This window comes from Cinclus cinclus, chromosome 9, assembly GCF_963662255.1.
Source record: "Cinclus cinclus chromosome 9, bCinCin1.1, whole genome shotgun sequence".
NCBI classification, from domain to species: domain Eukaryota; kingdom Metazoa; phylum Chordata; class Aves; order Passeriformes; family Cinclidae; genus Cinclus; species Cinclus cinclus.
The window spans coordinates 4,062,596-4,088,524 of NC_085054.1; the positions used below are offsets into that span (position 1 = coordinate 4,062,596).

The following is a 25,929-nucleotide window of genomic DNA, read 5'->3' on the forward strand; positions in this document are numbered from 1 at the left end:
GTTCCAGGTACAGTAAAGGAAAGTGGTCACCCTCTTATAAGAGATAGGAACATGGGAGCTGCTCCATTCTACACAACACTAAACAAACTACCCACAAAGTTCAAATATTTACTATGAAATAATGCCATGATCTTTCAGTTTCAGGTTTCAAGAGGACACAAATCACCTTTTCCTAACTAAAATGCATTAATCTAATTTTTCCAGATTTTTTCCCCCACGGTAAAATTAGCTCTCACAAGATTAACTCTCAAGTTTTAGAGAGAAATCAGACAGCCTGTGAGCACTGGAGTTGTGTGTCTTTTTTCTTCAAATTAAATTATTCCAATTCTCTGTTGTTAGACTAATGAAAGACGTAGTAGGTTAAAAATAGGAAAACACAGAGAAGGGGAAAATGCTTCAGCTACACTTTAATTATGTATCTACAGTGCTTAAACCAAGGAACTGACCCTGACCTCTGCTAAAAAGAAGTGGGAAGACAGCAAAAGCGAACATAATGAAAACACATAATGAATTATCTATGCATAAATTACCCTTTGCGTTCCAACTAATCCACTGCTATTAAGCTAAACATCCACTTGCAAGCAGATTCATCATATTTACTGTTCCTCAACACAGTAATTTTTACTGAGAAAAGCAAGCTTTTTAAAACCAGTAGTCCCATGTACGGTGTGCTGAGGAATTCAGTGCTAAAAGCTGTGACAAATATCTACCTGACCATATATAGTGTATCAAGACCCTGATCTTACTATGAAAATCTTTCAGACCTAGTATAGAACATGAAAAAAGGCACAGAGAAATACAAAATTTTATACACTGATGGCAGTAGCTTGGCTTCCTTTACCCTGAACATCATCTTTACTTGCAAATAAACAACAACAAAGCCACCTTCAGAATTTACAAGAGGATCGTCATTATTTATTCCATTAAAAAACATTCCAATGACCCAACGTTTTTAAGTCTCTCCTACAGGAAAGTTCAACTCTCAAAATGTCAGATTAAAATTTTCAGACTCCCAAGGGATACAGTCCTGAAAACTTTCCCAGTACTTCTGCAGTGAAATGTTTTAAGAGACTCCAGGCAAAGGGAATTCCCATTAACTTCTAAGCAGAGGAGCCAAAACCCCTTGATACTCACACTCATTTACTCCATGTGCAACTGATTTCACCAACTTAAAGCAGTGAACTGGCTTTCTACAAATCAAACCGTTTTCCTGCTTGAGTGAGGAATATAAAACAATCCAAGTCTGGATCTTAAAGTTCAACTGACTTCTCAGTCATGAAATATTAATCACGGTACACTTTTTCTCTGCTTCCCTCTGAAATGCCCATTATTGGCTGCAGTTAGAAAGGGACTCTGACCTCAGACAGGTTGGTGTTCTGATGAGAAGGCTCAGATCATTTTCTCAGGTGTCAAGCTGCTATTTTGCTCAAGTATTATAGGCCTTAAACTTCGAAAACTCAGTGACAGGAAGGTAAGCAGGGAAAGCAGCAGGGCCAGTAGAGGTTTTCTTCCTTCCATAGCCTTTTGTCCACAGCATGGAGTAGCTCACAATTAGGCTGAAATATTACCTTTATTAACATCTCTTGATGTGGCTTATTTAAATGAAGGGTTAAAGACCTGGTGATCCCTTACAGCCCTAACAACTTTAAAATTCAACAAGAAAAATATCTGAATAAATCAGAATTTTCGAGTAGCTCTTTCAGAAAGGAGACTAATCAGATATCAAGATGATTGTTTCAATGCTTGTGGAAAAAAATAGTTTTATTATTTATTTTATTAATAAAACCTTCCTTACTTACACTCAATCAAATAAAGATAATTGAGACGGACAGATGGTCTCTAGTGATTCATTATTTCCCTTTATAAACCTTCTACTCCTAATGAAAACACTTTTGGAAAAACAGTTAAAAAAACTGACAAGAAAAAAGCCAAACAAAAATCAAACCATTGCTACAAAATTTAAATCCTTTGACTTGAAATTCCTGTGAATTTCACAGAGCTAAGAACTAACTTAGCAAAATACTTCATTCAGAATTCCTCTCATGTTCACTGTCTGAAGAAAGTGGAACATTTTACAAATACTCCAATATAATTCACAATTTTGATGAAAACTTGCTCACAGTACCCATCTCAATTCTTGCAGACAAAACTGTGGTTTTTTTACATCACCTCAGGATACAGGAACCACAAACAAGGCATATTTTGATATGTAGAGTAGAATTACTCTACTGTGACTATGAAAAACTGCTCCTTCCCCTCCATTTTGTTTTGATTTTCATCTGCTTGGTTGGTTTTGGCCAGTATTTTTCAGACAATGCAATCTCAATCAAGATTAAGACAATTCATCTCAAAAAAAGGAAGAAAACTATTACAAATACAAAAAGATTCTTGGGAATACTTTCTTTGGGCCAGCTTTCCCTCTGTTATCTATCTGTTCAACACCTGATTGATACTCTGGCATAAATCAAGTGGGTCCCAATTTATATTCTTCATTATTTTTCCTTCTGTGTTCCTATGTCAAGACAGTTTGCAGACTCCAGCAAAAATTGTAAGAGATCTACAGAAAACTAAGCTTATTCTTGCCTGGTTTGTGACATGCCAGAGAAGACCTGGCTGCTTCAGAAAACTGAATACCTCTGAAAAGTATCACAAGGTGTCTTCATCATCAATCTTTCCAATTTCCATCCATTCCATTTCCATTCCAATTTCCAATTTCCATCAATGCCACCAAATTATAGAGCAAACAAGTATCAAAACCCTCCTCTGAAGAATCCCAAACGCAAGCAACAAATTGTTTAACTCAATAAACAACAATATGCTCTCAGAAAATTCCTAAGAGGACTTAGATAGTCTAAAACACCCTACTAAAGGCATAAGGAAAACTGTAAATACGAAGAGCGTGCACAGTGCTTGATTAATCCCCATTACAAATTAACGGATCAAGAGACAAATGACTGCATATATTTGGTGATGCATAATAATTACCTCAGGTGAAAGAAGCTGTAGAAGTCTTTGGTAACATTCCAGGAACAGAAAACACGCATTAATGGCTAAACTAAGTTCTATACCTGCATGATGAACACTAATCAGCAGGTGTGTATCCCAGAGGCCTGGCAGGTGCAGGGAAGCTGGGAAAGCATGCCAGCTCCTTTTCATGATGAGACCATTCTAAAAATATGTATCAGTATCAGCAGGCAGGAGAAGGAATTACAAAATGGTTTAGGCACTGGGTGACAAGGAGGCCTCCAGAAAGGAGGAAAAAACCCAGACAGACCGAGTTGAAAAACACAACTGTACCAACATGATAAAATTGACCATAAAATTACTGAAGTTATGACTCAAAGAGCAAGAAGAACTGAGAAATTAATTCCCTTGTAAGGAAAAGACAGATTTTTGACATGCTGTGAAAGGAAAGGTGATCCTTCTGCACAAATCCTGGCATGGCCCTGACCACCAGCAAAGTTTGAGTCCCTGCTCTTGCAAACTTCTCCACAGGCATGGGGTACATATTCATGCCTCTTTCCCAGACCTGATGTAGGTAAAATGGGAATATTAAGACTTGTTTTTTCTCAGATGTTTGCAAGGATAAATGCTTGAAGATTAAGGCGTGCATACACTGTTTATTTCATGAGTTTTATCTTGTACTGTTTTGACAAACAACTATAAGCTGCAGAATTATAGCAAATGACTATCTGCCATCATTAAAATTGAAGCAGATTAATTTTTCAAATTTTAGCTGTCACATAGAAGTTTGTCATGTAACACTTCTTAATTTAATTATACAGTGTGCTATATATATATATATATCTCAAGAGTTCTGCAACAAACATGAGATACTGGACAAGGTATTGAATTCCTCTACCTTCTCAAAAAGGTGACTTCAGCACAACCTGAATCACCAGTCAAAAGTGAAATTTAAGCTTATGATGAGATAGAAAAACAGCAGCATGAAAACACTTCAATACCATCACTGAAGATCTGACCAATTTACTCTGACACTATGGCACCCTGGCTTGATAATTTGATGTAACAAATTTACAAAATCATTATTTTTCAATTTTCTTTCAGCCATTTAGAATTTTCCCTTTGATTTCAGGTGAAATAAACATTATTGCTCATTACTAAACCTCTTGAGAGCACCTAACTTCTTCTCCTCTTGTTTCAGCTATTCAGCTCTTAAGTTTTACTCTACTGGTTTCCAATATAGATTATATATTTACCTAAGTGTTGTTCAAAATTTAGACTGGTTAAAATAAAAAGTTATTTCCCAAAATAGAAATGGGACCATGACCACACTGGGATACAACAGCATAGGCCATCTCTTGTTCATCAAAAATGAAGAGAAGGATTTATTTCACTGACTTCTCCAGTGAAGGAATGCACAGGGAAACATTGCAAATATTAGCTGTAGTTTACACTGTGTATAAACACAGATACAAAATCTACTACAGGATATAGCAAAGTAATAACTTTACCACTCAGTATTGGAGGTGACATTTAAACCAAAGGAGGTAACTTTAGGATTATATGGTTCAGTATATATATATAAAATATAATCATGATAATTATATATATAATATATTATTTAGGAACATCCTCTATCTTAAGACATTAAACACTTGCAGGACTGAATAGAAACCAAAACCCAGATTTCCCCCTTACCCTGTACCCTGTATTACAAGCAGCACAAAAAATCATTCATATTTATCAACGAGGGTAACAAGGTGCTCAAATACGTGGTCTGGTATGTGCATCAAATACAATTTTAGGGTGGGAAAGGCAGGAGGGAGAAGAGATCACGGTGATGAGAAGCAAAACCAGAGGTGCAGCTGGAAGGAGAAGTCAGTCTTGTATAAGTTGATAAATCACACTTGAGCTAGCGCCGAACAGAAGATGTTCCTACCTGCTAGGGAGCCGGGCCCTCTGAGCCAACAGCACTTCTGTGGGTCCAGTGAGGGTCACCTCCCCGTCCTGAAAGGATGCCTGGGAAGCAGCCTGTTGAGAGATTTCAAAGCACATATTGAAACTATGTACATAATTATATTACAGAATTATAGAGAACAATGCTGTGCTTGTGTTTTTAAGTCTGTATTTGGAAGAGAAAGTCAGCCATAAAATAACATCATCTCACTGACAGTGGGGACTGCAAGACCCATTCTGGATGGAGCACCTGTGACACAGCATTCGGAGAAACAGCAGGGTATCTAAAATACTTCTCCTCATGCCAGTCCCACCACCCTTCCACTGGAGAAGCTCAATGTTGTACAACTTAATGTTGTAAAGTTGTACTGCTTTACTTTCTTCTCTGCCTACCTAACCTGAGTGCCATTCCCTCCCACTCCGAGCAGCCGCCTTTCTCCCAAGAGATCACGCAGACCTTGAGTAAACCCAACAGCTTTTTTTTATGTGTTCTATCCCTTGGCAGTGTTTATCTGGCAAAGACATATTTTCAGAGTAGCTTCCCAGAAAAAGAAATTATGCAGCCATTTGAACAATCAGACACAAAAAATACAGTGCACACGGAGTCCAGACACCACTTCTAAAGCTCTTGAAAACTATTATTTAGCTTTCTTTTGTGATCCTTGCACTCAATGTTTGCATTTTTTTCATACTGGAGAGGGAAATAGTTACCAATGAGATAAGACCACTGTCAGCAGGTGATGTATTAGCTTTAACATACTGTACTTCATCCCAATCCTTATGGCCATAATGTAAACAGAGCAAGATCCATAACAAAGACCTCTTTTGGAGAGGTCACTTCTGTCAACTCTGCAACAGGAATAGAGCTGGAAGACATAAATCTTCAGCTGTCAACACACTAAGAGAATTCAATTCAGAGCCTGATCTTAACTAGATAAAGGCTAAAGTTAATAATTATTTTTTTCCTGTTGTTGTGGTGGTAGTTTTCCAGTGTATACACTTGCCATATTAAGTTATCTCAAGGCAAAAGGTAGCAATGCTATAAATGAATTTCAAAGAACAAAGCCAACTACATAGATAATTTAATTTTAAACAGAGGTTCTACAGTGGTTATTAGAAGTTCCAACTTCTCTCAAAAGATGTTTCTATTAAGAAGATGGCTTTAAAGATTTGGTGTTTCCAGTCCCTCACAGACTTGTATACTTATTCTTAGCTCACAAGTATCAAGAGAGCTGGGGGCAAGTGCAGGTTGCCTTGTGCTTCAAAATCACAAGCAGCCTTGCAAGCAAACACTTGAGATATAAACTAAGCTGGATCCCTTTTGGTTCACATGGTGCTTTTGAGCCTATAATACTGGTAGTGATGCTCTTTGTGAATTAATTAGAGCAGAAGCCAACAGACTTGGCCTCAACTGCAAGACCAATATAGTTCATTCAAAGTGAACTTCTGCCACTAATAAAGAACCTCTTTTAAAAGCTGTGTATTGAGTATGTGCCATCTCTTCCAATCACTTTTCACAGTGGAACCACATGTCAAGCAACAATTCTTGTTGCATGAAGTATATTCCATACTAATCTCATAAATCAAGAGTTTAACCTCAAACAGTGCATTACCAACAGAAATCGGACACACAGCCTTCCTATGTTAAAACTTCATCTTGACAAAAGCTTTTAAAAAACGTGTCTTGCTAGCAGCAGATGCTGGAAGCAGACAAACCCTTTAACAACAATGCTCCCCACAAAGCTAACCTCTGTTAGCCTGCTGCTGAAAACACTGGTGCTACAAAGGCTCTACTTCATGGGAAGTTAAATTTAGTCATGCCACGAGCAGATTCAGGGTTGAGATGAACTAGACTCTTCTCTCCCAGACACTGGCTGCAGCACAGTACATGACAGTACATGCTGCTCATGCCTCTGAAATGTTTTGCCATCTGAAGTGTCCCCTTGCAGTCTACTCTACACAAGCTATATATGCTATGCTATTTCTCTGTTTCTAGGCTTCTGGTTACTATTGTTTTTGCTGTGGTGAGATTACATCCATGCTTGTCCCCTATCTCCCACTTCTGGGGAAACAGATTTCCCAGCAATAATAAAAACTAACGTTCAGAACACACTCTTGTATCTTGCTCCTGCTGACCGACTCACAGATTTATTTTTTACCAGAAAGAAAAAAAAAAATTGATCAATTAGTATAATCTCATAGGTCAATTTGCTTTGTGGCACAGCACAACGTTGCTAAGAGCACAGTTACACTCCCAGATAAGCAAGAGGTCCTCACAGAAAGATGGCAACAAACAGCTTTCTTTTCTGCTAAAGGCCAGATGGGCAGGAAGTATCTTGAAGCTGGATAAGAGTATTATTATAGATACTAGAGGTATCAGACCATTGGAAGAGATCTTCCAATTAATAAACACATCTCAGATGTTTCAAGGCATGAACATTCCTGTGCCAGAAAATAATGGGGTATAATGGGGTAACCTTGTGAGGCACCTGACAGTCATACATGCCCATATTTTTATCTTTCCACAAGATAAAACTTCCATAAGGAATTACAAGATGAAGTTTGGAGTCCATAACACTTGCAAGTTGTTTTATCTGTTTCTCTTGTTTATGTTTTTTTTTTTTTTTAGGTTGGTGTGTTAGATTGTTTATTGTGGTGCAGGGGTTTTACTTGTTTAAATTTAAAATAAAGTCATCCTCTCCTGCCTGAAGAGAAGTGTGCTGAAGGATTTCAGAAAAAGTTCAGTGTCAGAGCCCTCATCCTACATACCACTGCCTGTTTAGATTTGCAGGCGTATAGTGCTCCCACATATCACAGATTATCACATGCTCAAGTCAATAAACACAAAGCCAGATGTATTTAATGGCTTAACTGATCAAGGAAACATGAATCACAACACTGACATTATAAGTGAGCTCTCTGAGAATGCCATTAGAGCTCCAGTCACGTAACAATCACTATAAATGGACAAATTCCTTTCCTATTTGAGTACCACATTAGAAGCACAGTAAATTTAAACTGATCATCTCCCGACAAACAAACGCAATAATAGCAAACCAAAAATTCACAATTAAAGACACTGTCAAAGACAATGATCCAATACACACAAAAACGTTCAATCTCTTGTTCAGTTTTTAAAGACTGATTGTCAGTTTCTCAATAGTGGCAGAATTAAGAACACTGACTAAAAAACCTTGACTCAAATTTAGCTGACACTGTAACAGATTTACAGTGACAGAATTGCAGTTTTCACTAAGGACATAGGAATAAAATGCAAAATGGTGTGGTAAAAACAAAAGCCAAGGAAACATATGCATCTAAGAACAGTGGAAGTTTTAAAATTTATTTACATAGGGATAATTTGAATTAAGAAGTTCTTCTTAGTGCTACCAAAAGCATGTTCTTCAAATTAGGGGTAAGCAGAAGAGAGTGATTCTAGTAAATAACAATCCTTTGCTAACAACTGCAACCCAAATGCTAGGAAGAATATTGTATTCATTATGTGACAGCTCTCAAGATAGGTAAACACGTACATGAGGCAGTAGAAGGTACCAGTGCTGACATTTTCTACTTTGTCAACATCCACTCTTCCAAATTCAACAGTCAGCATGGGCATATGTTAGCCCCAGCAAAAAAATATGATCCAGTCAGTCATGATCTTACTATGCTTAGGGAATATGACCAAGTCTATGGTTTTTTATTTAATTTTTGAAAAGGCTTATTTCATAAAGCCCACAAAATTTTGGAGGGGAAAAGCAGTAGTGGCACTTTTGGACAGAGACATGAAAGCATCCATTTTTGACTAGAAAAAGAGAGAGAGAGACAGAACTGGCTGAAAATGGTTCAACCAATCCTTTGTGTTACAAACCAAGGGTGCAGCCCTGAGCAGCCAACACAGCAGTGGTGGCCCTGATAGCCAGGCTGCCCACCAGTGCCACTGCTCTGTTTTCTCACTATCCCTGCAACCCAAAAAATCCGGATTTTGGATCTTCAAATAAAAAAAAAAAAACCTACACTACGTCTGTTTGCTACCTAAACTCTAGCTAGAGTGTAGTTTTGAATTACATTTTAGTTAAAAATCTTTTGCTGAGGTTCTTCTGCAGCTGAAGTTTGCAAGAGCATTCATGCAAGAGCGGACTATACCACCTAGCTCAGCAAGAAAACATTAGAGATATTTACAGGCCACCAGGGTCTACAGAAGGGCCCTAAATCACCTCAAGTCTTTCTGGTAGGCTCAGAACACAATTCATAGCATAAAACTGCCAATACATCAATTTTAGGAAAGCTGTGTAGCAAAACCTATCCTATCTTCTTTGAAAAAAGACTTATTATACAATAGCCAACATGAGAAAAATTTCAAAATAGATAAATTTAGAGAAAAAAGGACTCTAAATAAAAGAACTGGAGAAAATACTGAGTGCAGGATACACTTGGAGTATAAAATGATCATCAAACACTAGCAATAAACTTGAAGGAAGTAAGGAAGATCTATTAATAGAAGAAATACACATATCCACTGAAATTAGGACTCAAACAGTCTGGTATACCCAAGGGAAAGTATCTTTATCTGAGACTTTCTTCTAATGACAAAAGTGAAAATGTATGTCTGAAGTTGCAGTTTCCAGTACTGTATTCCCTGAAGGCCTCAGCTCTTTAAAACAAAGGAAAAGAATCCAAATCAAAGAGCAGAAGGTCATGGAGCAGGGTGGCAGGCTGCAGAGCTCCCTTCTCCCTACTGGGCCAACAGCAAACCTTCTTCCAAGAAAGTTCAGATCCCACCAACATAAACAGTGAGATGCAAGGAAACCTGGGGGTGAAAGGGATGCTTAGTTTACAAATGCAGGAAATGTCTCATCTACTGCTCTCACAACAGCCAATTTTAATTACCGTATTTAAAAATTGAACGTTTTTAGCAACACTTTCAGGATCATGTGAGCATTTCTGACAGCCAGAATGAGTTTAAAAAGCCATAGCACTATATTTAGCTTTAAAAATCAACACTTCCATAAATATTCCCAAACCAATTAGTCCATGTTATAAAGTTGTTTATCTTTACCTAGAACCACAAACGCAATACCTGACGTGGCATACAGAAGACCACATAACTCATGGAACACACACATAAAGGCCCCTTGTTGTTCAGTAAAAATGCAACCAAGCTGAATCAAAGTTACACATATCTTGCTGTAATGCCTAGCAGTAACATTCTATGCTGTTTTCAAGTTCTTGCCAACTGTACATGACTTTTTAGGCCCAAAAGGCTTCTCTGTGGTTCACTTGGTCTGTTGGGACAAAATTTAAGTTGTGTGTTCCTGAAATGGCTAAGAAACTTCAACCACAATAACCACTGCCCTTCATTATGATACTCGTTAGCCTCAGTTTGCAAAATTAAGAATGCAGCACACCACAAGCCTTCAAAATACTTCAGATTGAAAATCAGTATCTCTCTTCCTCTATTTAGCCTTAAATCCACAATGGGCCTAACTGAAGATGCGGCACTAAAACCCTTCATAAAGAAAACATTTATCTTATTTTTATTGTTTTCCATGTACAGAGTCAGATTACCCTTAGGCCAGGGAACAATCTGGCCAAGTGAAATACATCACAAGCTTCCAGTAAGCAGAGACCTGTACTATAACTATAGCAGCAACACCTCTGTGTAGGAAGAAACTTTTGTAACTGAGGAATCTTGGTTTGGACTGGAACAGAATTAATTTCCTTCCTAGTGCCTAGCACAGTACTATGTCTGGGATTTAGTAAGAGAATAATATTGATAAACTACTGATATTTTGGTTGTTACTGAGTAGTGCTAGCCCTAAGTCAAGGACTTCTCAGTTTCCCGTGCTCTGCCAGAGAGGGTGCACCAAGAGCCAGCAGGGAGCACAGCTGGAACAGCTGACCCCAACTGGCCAAGGGGGCCAAGAACATCAACAACAAGCCACAGCCAAGAACATCATGGCCAGACATAAACTGGGGGAGCTGGCTGGGAGAGGCAAATCACTACTCAGGGACCAGGCTGAGCATCAGGCAGTGCGTGGTGAGCAACTGTGTCAGGCATTGCTTGTTTTTTTGGGTGCTGTTCACAGTCGTTCAAGGATTAGGTATGAAGTTGGTGTCAACATCTGTGTTTCGTTTGCTTGGCTAATCATTACCAAGATAATAACAGACTAACTTCCAATCTTCCAGTCCACACAGCTTTACATAACACCCAAAACCACTTCCTAAAATATATGCAAGAATGGTTTAGTATTGCAAAGGCATGCATGCCTCAAAATATTCCAGATTATTTTTTTAAATTTAACCCAGCTTTTCTTTATTCCTTCAAAATAAGCATAATAAAATATAATTCACACTGCATTGCTAACATCAATACATCAAGGGTGGGAACCAATGCAAAGGAAGATAACAAAATGCTGCTAAACTGAAGGAAAAGTATTAATGTTTGTTACTGTGTATTTCTTATTTTTCCAGTGGTCTGGCTTGATTGAAATCACTGTGCCATAGAACGTGGGAAGTATTTCTAAACAGCTTACAATACTTCCATTTCACTTACTGATTAAACTACATCATCCTCTCAACTATTCAGAATGAAATTAATTTGAAATGGATAATTGATGCAATTGTGCTGTATCTACAAATGCAATTAATCACTTGCTAAAGATAATTTTTAGGCAGTCAACTACTATGAAAATAAGAATCACACAGCCTCTTTCAATCCTGTCAATTGAAATGTATTCAACTGGACTGGTAAAAGATATTTTTCAACATAAGAATAGCCGTATGTCTTCAGATATTTTTAATAACATCCAAGTGAATTCATGTTTAATTAGCAGAGCACAAAGAAAAGCCATAATATAGTACGGCTTTTAGCAATTACATGACAGTTTCAGGAACCACAACAGCAATACTTTTCCCCTCAACTACCAAAGGATTTCTTGAATATCGTAGTGAGTTGTGATCTTGGCATTTAAAAGGTTATTTTAAATCAAGGGCACGAATGGACACTCTCCTGAGAATCAGTCTGGAGTGAGAAATCATTCCCCCAGATTGTCTGTTAGCAACATTCTGCTGAGGGTCATCATTACAGCTGGACTGCACTGGTGGATTACACACCCTCTGCCCAGTGCCAACACTGCTGCCTGAAATCCCTGTCCCCAGCACATCCAAGTACTCTGGCTGTGGTGGCACTGAAGCAGACTCAGAGCAACTGGATCACACGTGTAGTCCAAGGGAAGTGCTCAGTATCTTTAGGAAAAGTGGGACAGGAGCATCACGCACACACAGACACGCATTTTCAAAGTTACTGCTTAGGCTTTAGCTCAGTGCTCAACACCTTCAGTCGGAAGAACATGAGGGCAAACTCTCAGTAGCAAACACGATGTGCAGAGCCCACGATGCCAGGGAAGGATACCCAGCTCCTGGGCTAAGTGTGGGAGCCAACCTTGTCTACCTTCCCAAATTACTACTGGTCCCAAGACAGCAGACACCTAGGAGTCCCTGCCGCCTACATCAGGAAGATATCCTTAGCATCAAACCCAGCTCCAGGGAGCATCAGAATCAGCAGGAACCAAAACCAGGGGAGCTTCAGTTCTTCAGGGGGAGAAAAGGTTCTACACCAGCCACGTTCTCCCCTCTGCACTCCCACTGAGCTCTTCTGGACATGTTCAACTTCTGCATGTAAAACACACCTTGGCAACATCAACCTTCAAAATGCTCTCCCTGACCCTTCCCCTATACCTACTCCCAATTTGTTTCATCCTCATAATTCAAAAATCTAGCTGAGGAGCATTCTCTGCTTGGGAAAAGCAATGTTTCTTAAATTTTCTTGAAGTTCTACACAAGCAGTAAGTTCTTTATTATTAAGAACATCAAGGATTATTTTAGGCCTAGGGATCAAAATTGTTGCCTATGATTTTGGCAAGAGAACTCCAAGAATCCTCATATGAAAAACTTCTTTATCACTGAGAAAAGAAAAAAAAAATGCTAGTTGTAACAATACTGGAAAGTTCACATCTTCCCTTGGCAGTTATTTTGCATGGGTGAAGGGAAGGAAGAGGTGCAGCTGGAGTGCCTAAATACTTCAATTTGTGAAGGGCTGAGAGAAAAAGAAAAATGCAAAAAATACCTCAGTTAAAAGCCTACAGAAATAGCTTTCCTATACATAAAACTCTGGACCTAGGCCCAACATTTTTAACAATTTCTAGGCTGAGGTGTGAGCAATGCCTTTTCCAAAACAGCAGAAAGCTGCTTTTAAAAGCAGCGATGGTATATTGATAAATATTAAGCTTTGGCACCTCTACTGGCCAAGAACCAACTCTTAAAATAAACAGAAATGTTCCAGTAAGGGTGCAAAAACCCCCAAACCAAACAACCCACACACCAACACCCACCAAAATACTACTGGAAACACAATTAATATGGTATATGCTCACAACTTTTAGAAGTTGTCAATATTGGAATAATTATCTAAAGGAAGCAGTTAACTGGCCAGCCATATGACCACTGGCACCTTTAAAAAAGGGGATATGTTTATTAGCTCTCTCCCCATTTATCATGCTGGTTTTAATTGCCCATGAGCTCCTGCCTGCACTGCAAGCCTACAGAGGCACTACAGAGCAATACCAGGAGAACTCTGTGCCCCAGTCTGTAGTATTTGCCTCTCAGCAAGATTATTCATTTGAATTAAGCCATGCTTAGAGCACTTGAAATATTTTGGCTGACCTGCTATCTCCTAGGACGTTAATATTTTTATTTTATTTACCTTGTAGTTTTTTTATTACACTTTCATATTTTAAGGACTGTTGCTAAATTTACTGCCCAGAAATACATGGGTGGCCTTTTATTTATAGAAAATATTTAGCAGTGGTATCCACAGTGCAAGGCAGCAAAGAAGCAGGTGTTTCCAAGCTAAAATTTGTCTGTATCATCCAATTGGAGACAAAAATATATCAGAAAAGGTGCACAAACTTTGGACATCTTAGCTACAATATAAATCATTTGTAAGCAATTATTCCCATGGAAACAAGCATAATTTAAAAGTGCACTATCATTAGCTCCACAAATACACACTAATCCCTTCTTTTGGTTGGAAACTGCCACTGGGCAATTCACATTGCAAAAACCAGGAAAGAAATTAATGTTTCTAAAAGAAAATCTACAATATTTTCTCAGACCAAGAGAACACCAGCATGACCTTTCTTGGCTTCACTCACTGCTGGAAGTCTCCCAAGATCTTTAATTGACAAAACATTTTACCAAGAGATTTGTAAACCACGAAGCTTTTTGACTAATTTCTTCTTTATTTAGAGAGAAACTGCTTGTATTCCTTTTTTAATGTAAAGGAAAAAAAAAATCTCTTAACCCACTATGCATTACATCAGGATAATTTCTTCATAAAAGTAGTACTTGGAGGACATTTAAATCTTATCTGGACACTATTATGTATGATGCCACATCCCTACTTCTCCCACAAATAAAATTTGATTTACCACCACATAAAGGTACTAATTCTGAACACTTAAAAAAAAAAAAAATCCCACAAACATAACACACAATAAAGAAAACTTTAAAAATGTAATTTCACTACTGAATCAAAACTTTCTGCTTTTGTTACAATATGCCCCCAATATTATCTGAAAGGCTTCTGAAAAGTGTGTATTACCTAAGAGCTCAATGTACAAATGATACTTTAACCTTGCATCTCTATTCCTCACAATAAATTATTTATTGACTTCACCTAGTTTTTTTATCAAAATGGAAAGTACATGTGTCTTCACCACCACCAATGACAATGGGATGAGCAACACAGGTTTCCGAAATTTAAAAATCAAATCCATTTTCAGAGTTAAAATGGGTCTTCATTAAAGGCTGCATTTGATATTTTGCTTTTAATTCCCTTTCTGAATGGCTTGTATAATGAGATGCCTTGAGCAGTCTCGGTTGGTCAGCAGGAATCCATAGATCCACTGGTTCTGATTCTGTAAGCAAGGATAACCACATTGCTACCATCAGCCAGCCAAGCAACACTCCAAGCCTGTGAGAGCCAATGTTAAGCTTGGATCAGAAATTTCTATTCATTGCTTTGGAACAGTAACACCAGTAAGATGCTTCAATGGTCTAAGAATGCTTTTCCTCTTATTTCAGCAGTCGCAGCTGTACCTATACTTAACCCAAGAAGGCAGTCACCTCAGTAACCAACACCAGAGGAAAAGACTGCCCCATTTTCTCAGACATACCTTTTTGTAACACCCCACTCATCAGGGATAGCCCAACATAGTCCCTGCACCAGTAATCCCTGGGTCACACGCCCAAAGACCACTGCAATCCAGTCCACCTGGCCACCTCTCCTCCCAAAAGTCACAGCTGTGCCACGGAACACGAGGCCTGGCTGGGGCACTGCTCTGCTCCTGCTCATCTGCATTTGTCCCGTGCATTATGTACTATTATTACAGTGCATTATGTGAAGTTTTCCTCAGTGTGCAATGTATGTTAGTAATTGCTAGTTACGTTACTATTATTCCTCATATGGGATTATCGTAGTGGAGCAACAGCACTGATTAATCAATTAGCATGGATTCATTAGAGATGAACGATAGGGCAATGTAATTGTGTTTACTGAACAATGGATGACAGCGTGCTTATAGCCCAGGATTTCTAATAATGATATATACATAACATTATGAATATTTAGAGCACCCTCAGTGCAACGCTAGAGAGACAACAATCAGGATATGATTCTGTGTGCAAGTAATGCTGGAGCCTGAAGAATGTGTGGATGGGAGAGCCACAAGAAAGGTGGCACAGTTAAATGAATTTTTTAAACTTTGACGAAATCTTTGTAGAACAGCTACATTTCCTGTACTCCAGAATGCACAAGCATGTCTGCACAGTACAGTGGTCAGTACAGTACAGTATAAACAGTCAAAGCCCCAGATGTCTCAGAAACATTAACCAAGCCATGTTAAGCATAAGAACATGAAAAATCTGACAGAGCTTACTTTATGAAATAAACAGAAGCATACAAAGGGTAACTTAAAACCTTTTCTCCAGATATCTGAGGTGTACCTCCCTGATTGTGTGTCCTTGTCAATGGCTGAACACCAAGCTTGTAACATTGAAGAACATGAACACCAAACTCCCAGACACATCTCTCATATATGTGCCCTTCAGGTACTAATGCAAAAGTCACAGGCCCTTCTGTCTAATGGTGGTATACAGACTTGTCAGCAATTCACATGGACATCAAGAGATGAGACAACAATTAACTTCTTGAAAATATAGTGTAAAGAAGAGATATTGAAAGATAGCTTCTGCTGCACTCTGCCTGAAAGTAAAAACACTAAAAAGGAATGTGAAATGTTTCAGGGGAAATACTCTGCTAAAAAGTTAAAGTAGAAAACACGTTCTCTATTATACTCCAGGAAATCAGAAATCTTCACCTAAGTCCAATAGTCAGGTCCCATGAGAGACCAATCTACAGCATGACAAGGACCTGAAAGCTCTCAGAGATCACTCATCCAGGATTTTCCCAAGATGCTTCTACAATGTCCCAGGGAACCACAGTCTGTGATCAGCACAGATCTTCCTCAGCTTGGAATGCAGCCCTTGAATACAAGGTACTAAGAATTACATTGCCTGTTTAGATCAAAGGCATGTTTATTCCTGCAGGGAGTTAAATATTCCTCCTTAACTTTGTGGGCTGAAAATCTATTTACTTTGCAGAAGATTCACACATTGAGTTAATTTAAAACTTAAACAGCTTCCTCCAGTCTAAGCAACTTACTGAATCAGTGACTAACAGTATTGTCCTGCAGACACCATTATATTTAACCATTTGTTCCATATACTTAGAGGTGTTAAAGTCTCAAAGGAAACTTTTTACATTTATATGTACATATATAAAAATACACCTGTGTGTGCATGTGCATATGTGAATGTTAAAGTCGCAGATTAAATTCTTAAAACAATCTTATCTGGCCACAAAGATAGTATAGAGGTCACACAGTGCATCTCAGTACAGGAAGGAATTATCTTTAAAAATGCTCTCCTTGGCTTTGGGCATTCTACAAACCAAAGTGCCCATCTTCATTCCCAACAAAACCTCCCCAACACTGCGGAAAGGAAAATAGAACACAAATTCATCTTGCCAGACCTCTATTTGCCAGGCAAGCCCTAGACCAGACACACTCCTAAATTTCTCTCTATTGCCACACTTTAAACCAAATTTTAAAAAAGAATTTGTCAGAGCAAAAACAAGCCATCTATTCTGAAGATTTGTGTAAGAGACCATGAGAACATCTTAACCTACAGAGCACCAAACAAGCAAATAAGAGTGAAAATGTTGTCTGAGTCTCTTCAAAGAATTGAGTTGCTTGCATCCAAATGGGAGAAAACATGCTGTCCTACATAAACCCCTTGATCTCAATCCCAATTCTCAATGGAAATTAACCCAACTGTGCAGCATTTTAATTCTGCTGAACTGTATACAAAACCTTGTTTTAGGATCTGAAAGTACAGGCACAGTGCTATCCTGAATTTATGAGTGAATATTATTAATAAACCTGAGTTGACTCTTGTGAGCCAAGACATTACTATCTCTGGCTTATCTTAAACCTAGCAGGCAATTTAGACTAGAGACAGATCACCTGAGAGTATATTGTTATTTCCAATAAATCCTTATGAAGCATAATGGTATTTTCAATCTCTCCTAGGGTTTTTAAAAGTCATCATAAAATAACCTTTCATAAAATGATCTAGTTCCATGTTAATTATTAACTAGATATTGAAATAACAGCACTGGTTAGTAAATAACTTGACAGCACTAAAATTGCAGAGTAAAAAGACAGGATTTATCACATGATTGAAAGGCAGCTGGGTGAAGAAAATATCTTAAGCTAAGATATATCAGCGTATTTGCTGGGAATGAAATAGAACAGCACTTATAAAACCTTACAGATTAATTAAGTTTAGGACATTTTAATGAGCACAGTTGTATCTACTAATCAGATTAAGATGAGGACTCTCACAACCACGGTTGTTTTTTTCTTATTATTTGAAGAGAATAAGCAAACAAAGTCCCATGGCTAACTTCAGTTTCACACTACAAAGTTATTATCACCAGAAACAGCTTTTTTGAGCTTACAGGTGGACTTAATTGGACTACAGTTGTTGACTAATAGCAGCATCTCTAATTGCAAGAACAAAGGCCAGAGAAGACATTGCTGCTGCTCAGGTGAGCACAACAAGTGACTTGGACAAATGGGTAACTCTCCAAAAGACAGAAAGCAGCAGGAGATACCAACTGTCCTATTTCTTGCATGTGCTCCTGGAAAAACACACTGTTTCAATTCAATGCTGCTTTCCTTGCTTTTGAGAAAAATACAGGGAAGGTATACCAACAGAAGTGTGGGCCTTTCAGCAAAATTCCCAATTTTTACTTATTCCTATTTTAAAATAAACATTCTCAATTATATCAATGATTTCCTAGAAACAAAATGTCACAGAGACATATTTAGTACATAAGTGTTTGCCACAAAGTGGAAGGAAATAGCTGTGACCCGTCTCCTCGCATGCCTTTGGGAAGTTCTGCCATTTCCTTGCCTCTCCACACAAGATGCTCAAGCTGGTTTCAGATACACAGAGAAACTACACTCTGAGACAAAAAAGTTCCCATGTTCCCAGTTCCTCAGAACTTGGAAATCAAAAGCATGGCACCAAACAGCAGAATAAATCAAGTCTGGCTACCTGAGAGGGCCAAGGTCAGTTAAGACAAAGTGAGGAATGTGACAGATGCACGAGTGACAAGGTTCAGCACATCTCAGTTCTTTATGAGGCTTCTCAGCTAAGACATGTGAAGCCAGATTTCTTTAAACATGAGTATTTCCTTAACTTACAGTTCCCTTAATTCTACGAAATGTGTTGACAGAAAATTTGAGTGGCCTGAAAAGTTAACAAAGTTTTTATACATGTGAATTATTTAAGCTTTAAAACTTCAGGACTATATGCTTAGATACAAAGCACAGTACAGTTTCATATACCAATGAAATATTTCAAATGCCATTACTTATGAAGAAACTCAATGTTACTTACCCAGGTCAAATGGTAATTAAAAATACTTCTCAAGAAACACTGTGAGACTGGCAGCATGCTGGGGGTAAGAGTGTGGTAATGGTTTATAGATTTTTTTATTTGTCGCACTCCTACTGCCTATGCCAAGTTCCTAAAAATTTACTATTTAGAAAAGCAAATTTAAAAGCATTTTGTATAGTTGAGTTTCTTCTGCCATCACATAGAAAAGCAAAGCTTTTTTTCTTATAATTGCATTATAATAACCCAAAGCACTATAAGCTTCAAGAGTTTGCTTGCATCCTTCTGATATCGAGCACTACTGATCTGCATATTTAATGGCTCCACATCACTGTAATGCATTCTGGGTACTCACAAGTAAAGACATTACCCTTTCTTCTAGAAAGAAAAGGTAGAAAGAAATAGCTTCAATGAGTTACTTTGTGAAGGAAAGAACAAGGTAGACTTCCTAAAGAAAAGCCTCTCATTCAGAGATGAACTTTACCAAATTCAAAAGCAACCAAAGGAAGCTTTCACTGCTTTCTTCTGAAAATGAGCTTAATAGTCCAGAAGCTGATACATCCTGCAGGCAAGAGCAATACATCTTGGACAAAAGGTGCCCCCAGTAGAAAAGAAGATCATGGAGGGAATAGCATTTTTTCAAGTGTCTGTGCATAATCTCATGCAGGGCTTTAAGTTTCAACCAAAAAAAAAAAAAAAAAGCACTGTGAATTAGGCATAATATTTTAATAGAAACTACTGGATACATGAAACAAACCACTGAAATGACAGGGTAATACTGATCTGTGTTGCTAAACTGATGTACTGCTGCATTTTAAGGTACTCAGAGCTGCTGCAATTTACATTCACAATGGTAATGAAGTGATCAAGCCTGGAGATCACAAATACAGGGGCCTGGGGAGCTGAACTCCAGCTCAGAAACTAGTCTGAACAGCTTCCTCAAGCATGAACTGACTACAGCACAGTGTTGTGAGCACAGAAGGAGTCCAGGTTCCAAGAGGACAGACATGAGGCTATTTGCTCTATCCTCTCCCAGCAAATAGCCCTTTCCTGTTCAAATGGTTACAAATTTCAATAGAGACAAGTTCAGTCAGTGAATGCTCACTGGAACTTAAAACAGGAACCCAACTACAACACTTTCAGGTATAAACACACTTGAGCTGGACTAAAAATTAGTTTGTTTCCTTCGTGCAAGTATCCCCATGGCTGTATCCAATTCCAACAGCTACAAGTATCATCAAGTCTGGAAAACACAAATGGAAGGATTGAGGGAGCCGAGTGCAAACTGAAAAAAAGTTTGAACAGTTTATTTTTATTTGGTTTGTTTTCCTTAAGCCTGAACTGTCTTACATACCAGTAACAATCAAACAGGAACTGTTTAGCATATGAAAGCAAATATTATTTCTGTTGTTATGGCTATTTGGACATCTGATAGCCTCGGGCAACCCAAAGGGGCCCCAGCAACAACAGCTCAGCTTAAAAGTCAAAGGGCAGATACCTTTGAAGTGAGAGATTACACAGAAACACCAGTAGACCTTGAAGTTTGGTCTGACAGAAAGAACCTGAATATTTCAGAGTAAATTCTATTCATCCTCACAATTCTCTTGAAGGCAAAATAGGTACAGTGATGCTGATTGCCAGAAAACCTAAGGGCAAAATATGCTCTCCCCACAAATCCCTCCAATATGGCAACAGGAAAGGCTACCATCATTTCAGAGAGGTTCAGCAAACAGCACTGGGGAATGATTCTTGAAGTTTTTAATATTTTTTGACCTAGCTAACTTTTATTTTATTGTCTGGTAAATATCAGTGATAGGAAACCTCTGTCAAAGAAAACATTAGCAGCATCTAGAAAGGGAAGCCTTTGAATCTTTGGCATCCAGGCTGAACAGGTATAGAAGCTTTTCTGGATGGTGTGTGAAGACTACTGCTCATGAGCCTCTTCAAACTAGTAGAAAATACAAGATTGGATTTCCAGTTCTGCAAGTGGATTGATTTTTAGATGATTACAACACAACTCCAGATGCAGATAAGGTACAGTCTGGAAAATACAAGCTGGGTCCTAGAAGCAAGTAGTTTCAAAGTGGAAGCTCACAGTTGTGTCTCCCAGATCTTTACCTGTGTGCTGCACTGGTGATGAGAATGAATGGCACAGGAAAAACAAAATGGCAATTACCTTTTTTTTCTGGGAAGGGAACACAAGCCACTCCTGCACAGGTAAGACTGTGGTGTTGGGAAAGGACCTCACCCTGCCCTTTGGAGAAATCACACTTGTTTGTGCAATTGCTGCTTCTCACCAGTATGGAGAGCTGCATTAACGTGGATAAAAGGATTCCATAGGAATGTAAAAGCTGATGGTTTCAAAGCTGGGCTAGGGACAAAAAAACTTGTCATTCCCCTTCAAATCAAAGATTAATAGTAACTGTGCACCCAAGAATTGTAACAGTATGAGCGTATTCGCTAGTGGCATTTTTCATTTTATTGCTGCAGACAATGACTTCAATTTGTGGTCAACAGACCTCTAAATTCCTTTACTGCTTTCAGAACATCATAGAAAGACACTGTGAAGATCTAGGATAAGATATGTCTTCACTGCAAAGTTTTTGGGAGTCAACAAACCAAAAAAATTGAAGTTACAAACCATACTTCAGATTATAAATTGGTTGGCATTTCTGACACTGACAAAGACAATTACTTTTTTTTTTTTTTTGGTGGGTTATTTTAGTGAAGGGACAGAAAATTCTTGGCTTTTGTTTTTCAGAGATAAAACTGAAGGACTAAGAACTACTGCTGGTTTTTCTCCTGGATTCACTTCTGATTTATTTATAGGAGGGCTTTCTACCTTTACCTGCAAATGCCACAACTCAGCTTGTGACTTTTATATAATTTCTTGGTTTAATAACTATGGTAGCTACAGCACACATTCTGCCTCTGCCCCTCTCCAAAAATAAACAAAACCTAATCACATCTAAAAACTAGTTTATATCTCACTGTTCATAGCGAATAGAAAGAGCTGGGCACAGATAACCTAATTTTCACCTGTTTCTGCTTACTGCATACACACTAACTCAATTTAGATTGATCTGCTAATGTTTGCAGACTTACTACAGTGGCACAAGGGTACTACATCCATTCAGCTTATTCTTAAAAAAGACAAACCAAGATGAAATGTTGTTCATACTCCTTTTAAATTTTATTTTAGCTCTTTGTTTATCTCTTCACTTCAAAGTGCTTCCAATATGAGGCACAGTTTCAGTGTGACAACTTTGTAAAATTAAAATAGAAAAAATGTGCCAGCATCAATCTGCTTTACATTGGAAAGCACAACAGCCTTGAGACAGAAATGACGACTTGTGAGAGTAAGCTATAATGAACCCAGAAGTGCTATCTGCAGTAGGAAAAATATATTAGACTGGAGGCTGAACACTCCTGAAACCATTTTTCTTCCTCAATAGGAGTCTCCTATTCCCCAGTTACAGTGTACAGCCCAGTCTGACTCCAAAACCAAGGGAAAATTATCAATATGAATCCCCACAATTCTGTTGGCTAGCATTGATTATTTGACTTGGAGCTACTTAAAGTCCAAATTAAAAATAAAAAAAAAATACAGCCCGGAATAAAGTTGAGTCTGCAAGGGACATCCCCCACCTCTGTCACTGTCTGGGCAGGAAGGCAGGAAACCACCCTGGCACCAGGAGCCCCACCAAGCCAGGGACAGGGACATCCCAGCCAGAGGCAGGGACAGGGACATCCCACCCCGCCAGGGGCAGGGACATCCCAGACAGAGGCAGGGACAGGGACATCCCAGACAGAGGCAGGGACATCCCACCCAGCCAGGGGCAGGGACATCCCAGCCAGAGGCAGGGACATCCCAGCCAGCCAGGGGCAGGGACATCCCAGCCAGAGGCAGGGACATCCCAGCCAGCCAGGGACAGGGACATCCCAGCCAGAGGCAGGGACAGGGACATCCCAGACAGAGGCAGGGACATCCCACCCAGCCAGGGGCAGGGACATCCCAGCCAGAGGCAGGGACAGGGACATCCCAGCCAGAGGCAGGGACATCCCACCCAGCCAGGGGCAGGGACATCCCAGCCAGCCAGGGGCAGGGACATCCCAGCCAGCCAGGGGCAGGGACATCCCAGCCAGAGGCAGGGACAGGGACATCCCAGACAGAGGCAGGGACATCCCACCCAGCCAGGGGCAGGGACATCCCAGCCAGCCAGGGGCAGGGACATCCCAGCCAGCCAGGGGCAGGGACATCCCAGCCAGAGGCAGGGACAGGGACATCCCAGACAGAGGCAGGGACATCCCACCCAGCCAGGGGCAGGGACATCCCAGCCAGAGGCAGGGACAGGGACATCCCAGCCAGAGGCAGGGACATCCCAGCCAGCCAGGGGCAGGGACATCCCAGCCAGAGGCAGGGACAGGGACATCCCAGACAGAGGCAGGGACATCCCACCCAGCCAGGGGCAGGGACATCCCAGCCAGAGGCAGGGACAGGGACATCCCAGCCAGAGGCAGGGACATCCCAGCCAGCCAGGGGCAGGGACATCCCAGCCAGAGGCAGGGACAGGGACATCCCAGACAGAGGCAGGGACATCCCACCCAGCCAGGGGCAGGGACATCCCAGCCAGAGGCAGGGACATCCCAGCCAGCCAGGGGCAGGCCCAGAAGGTGGGAGCCAAGGCTGGACAGCAGCTGCACAGATCACAAGGTAACACATGAGGCTGTCTGCCCTAACCCCGCGCCTCTGCACCACCAGGGCAGGGGAGACAGCCCAGCACACAGGAAGACACCAAAGCTGCCAGCTCCATCCCCAGCTCCCCAGTTCAAAAAAGGCCAAAGACATGGCAGGACAAGCACGTTAGTAAATATGGTCCTAGGTAAGAGGGAGGCTACAGAGGGTCAAGGGGCTGATCCCAGCAGTACCAGTCAAGATCCGTGGCAGGTGCACCCAGGTAGCCAGGCCCTTCTCAAATGTCAGTGTTGCTAGAAAAGAAGTTTTACTCTCAGGTGAGCTGTACTGTCAGATTCCTTTGCACAGACATACTTTCCTTACCTGTGAACTGCAATATATTGATCTAGTTCCTATTCTTTTCACAACAATGTACCTGAGGTGCAAATTCAGTTCTCTTAAAATACATTCTTGGCAAAGGGCATCACATGAATATATATGCTAAATATGCATGTATGGAATCAGTGGGTAGCATTATGGTATACTGCTTTCCCAAAGACATGCTTTCATGCTAAAAGGAGCTTCCAGTAGGCTCTCCTGACAGGCAAAGAGTCTTCTGACTTCTGCTTGAAAAGTACTTTATTTTCCTTAGAGAGCTGGTGCAAGTTGTAAACGTGGTTTACAACTTTAATGTTTACCTTTTAACTTAATACCTGTTTATCAAAAGCCTAGTTTATATTAAATACTTTAAAAGAAAAATAAACCTGCTATAAACTGCATATATTACACCTAAGGGTACTTTCCCACTTGGTTTCTGCTGTCCAGACTGAAGACAGTTGCCAACCAGCTCTGAATGTGCACATTTGGTTGCTACACAACAAAGTACTAGCAGCAACAGAAGAGAAAGCTAGACCTCAAGTAATCTTACTTATTAAGCAAATAATAAAGAAGTATTTATGTGGCAGTCAATATCACATTCATATGGATATAGAATGATATGTAATAAATTCTAAATATCTAATGATTTCAAGAAAATTTAAATCACTACAAACCTAGAATATAAACATATACATGTTAATCCTGACCTTAACAAGGAACCAACACAGACACTAGAAGCCTGATTGCTATAAAAGTAATTTTAACAGAACTAACATTGATAATTTGATGTTTTAGACACTTGTGTAGTATTATAAATACATGTAATTGGCAGCAGATTAATTTTACAAAAGTCTTACAATTGTTTGGCATACTGCCAACATCATTTTTTAAAATAATTTTATTTATGAGTGCATGCATCCGGTTCTAATGAATTATTTTACCTGTTGTTGGGGGTTGGTTCTTTCCCTTTTCCCTCTGTGGAATTTTCCCCATTGTCATGCTAAGATACCTGTTGATTTTGAAATGAAGGGAGCTCTCAGGCAAAGATATGGGGGTAGGAATAACAGTTCTTTACTAGTATATGTAACAAGACAAACAAGAACAACAGCAGCTATGAAATTACCCACAAACAGAACAGTAACTCAGTCCCAGTGTTTTCTGGCTGCAGGCACCTTTTCCCTGAGCTGCAGTTCCCGGTGCTGGGGGCGGGCGGGTCCCGCAGAGCTGCAGGAGGGCTGGGGGTGATGGCAGCGCTGTCCCAGGGGGAGAGAGAGATGGAGAGAGAGCTCTCCGCTCACGGTGTGGGTCCCAGTGCTCAGCAGAGTGCTGGATGGTGGCAGGTTACAGCGAGAAGGGAGCAGGGCAGGGTCCCACAGCAGTGAGGATGGCTCCTGGCGCTGGGATGGCAGGGATGGGGCTGAGGTGGCAAAACTCCAAAGGGGGGAAAATGGGGAGAGACAGAAACTTCCTCTTCCTCTTCTGGATGTTTGGATATCGAGGGGTTTCCCTCTCCTCTCTCCTCCCCCTTGTCACCAGGGCCCAGTCACCAGGTATCTTAGCATGACAATGGGGAAAATTCCACAGAGGGAAAAGGGAAAGAACCAACCCCCAACACAGTGTTCGTGTAACTGATGATATTAATACAATGAAGTTATCAACATTCCTCTCAAAACAGCCTTTTGAGAGCGACAGCTACACACAAAGTAGACAATGAAAGGTACAAAGGCAGCAAATCACAGGTGGACATTAAGCAATCAGTTTTGTGCTCAATCACAGTCACAGGTTCAGTGTTTTGTTAACTCAAGGATACCTTAGTTATCATTAACATGGCAATCCCTAATCTAACAGAGTTTCTTCTGTTCTGAGGGGCT

General features: G+C 39.9%; 1 protein-coding gene across 1 annotated transcript in view; it reads right to left on the bottom strand.

Annotated features, from left to right (window-relative positions):
- The window catches only part of PARD3B (par-3 family cell polarity regulator beta), a 390,492-nt gene that overhangs the window by 219,450 nt on the left and 145,113 nt on the right, over positions 1-25,929 (bottom strand). Inside the window, exon 5 of the mRNA XM_062498095.1 lies at positions 4,904-4,995. Within this exon, the coding sequence (XP_062354079.1) occupies positions 4,904-4,995 (92 nt within the window). The remainder of the gene's footprint in view (positions 1-4,903; positions 4,996-25,929) is intronic.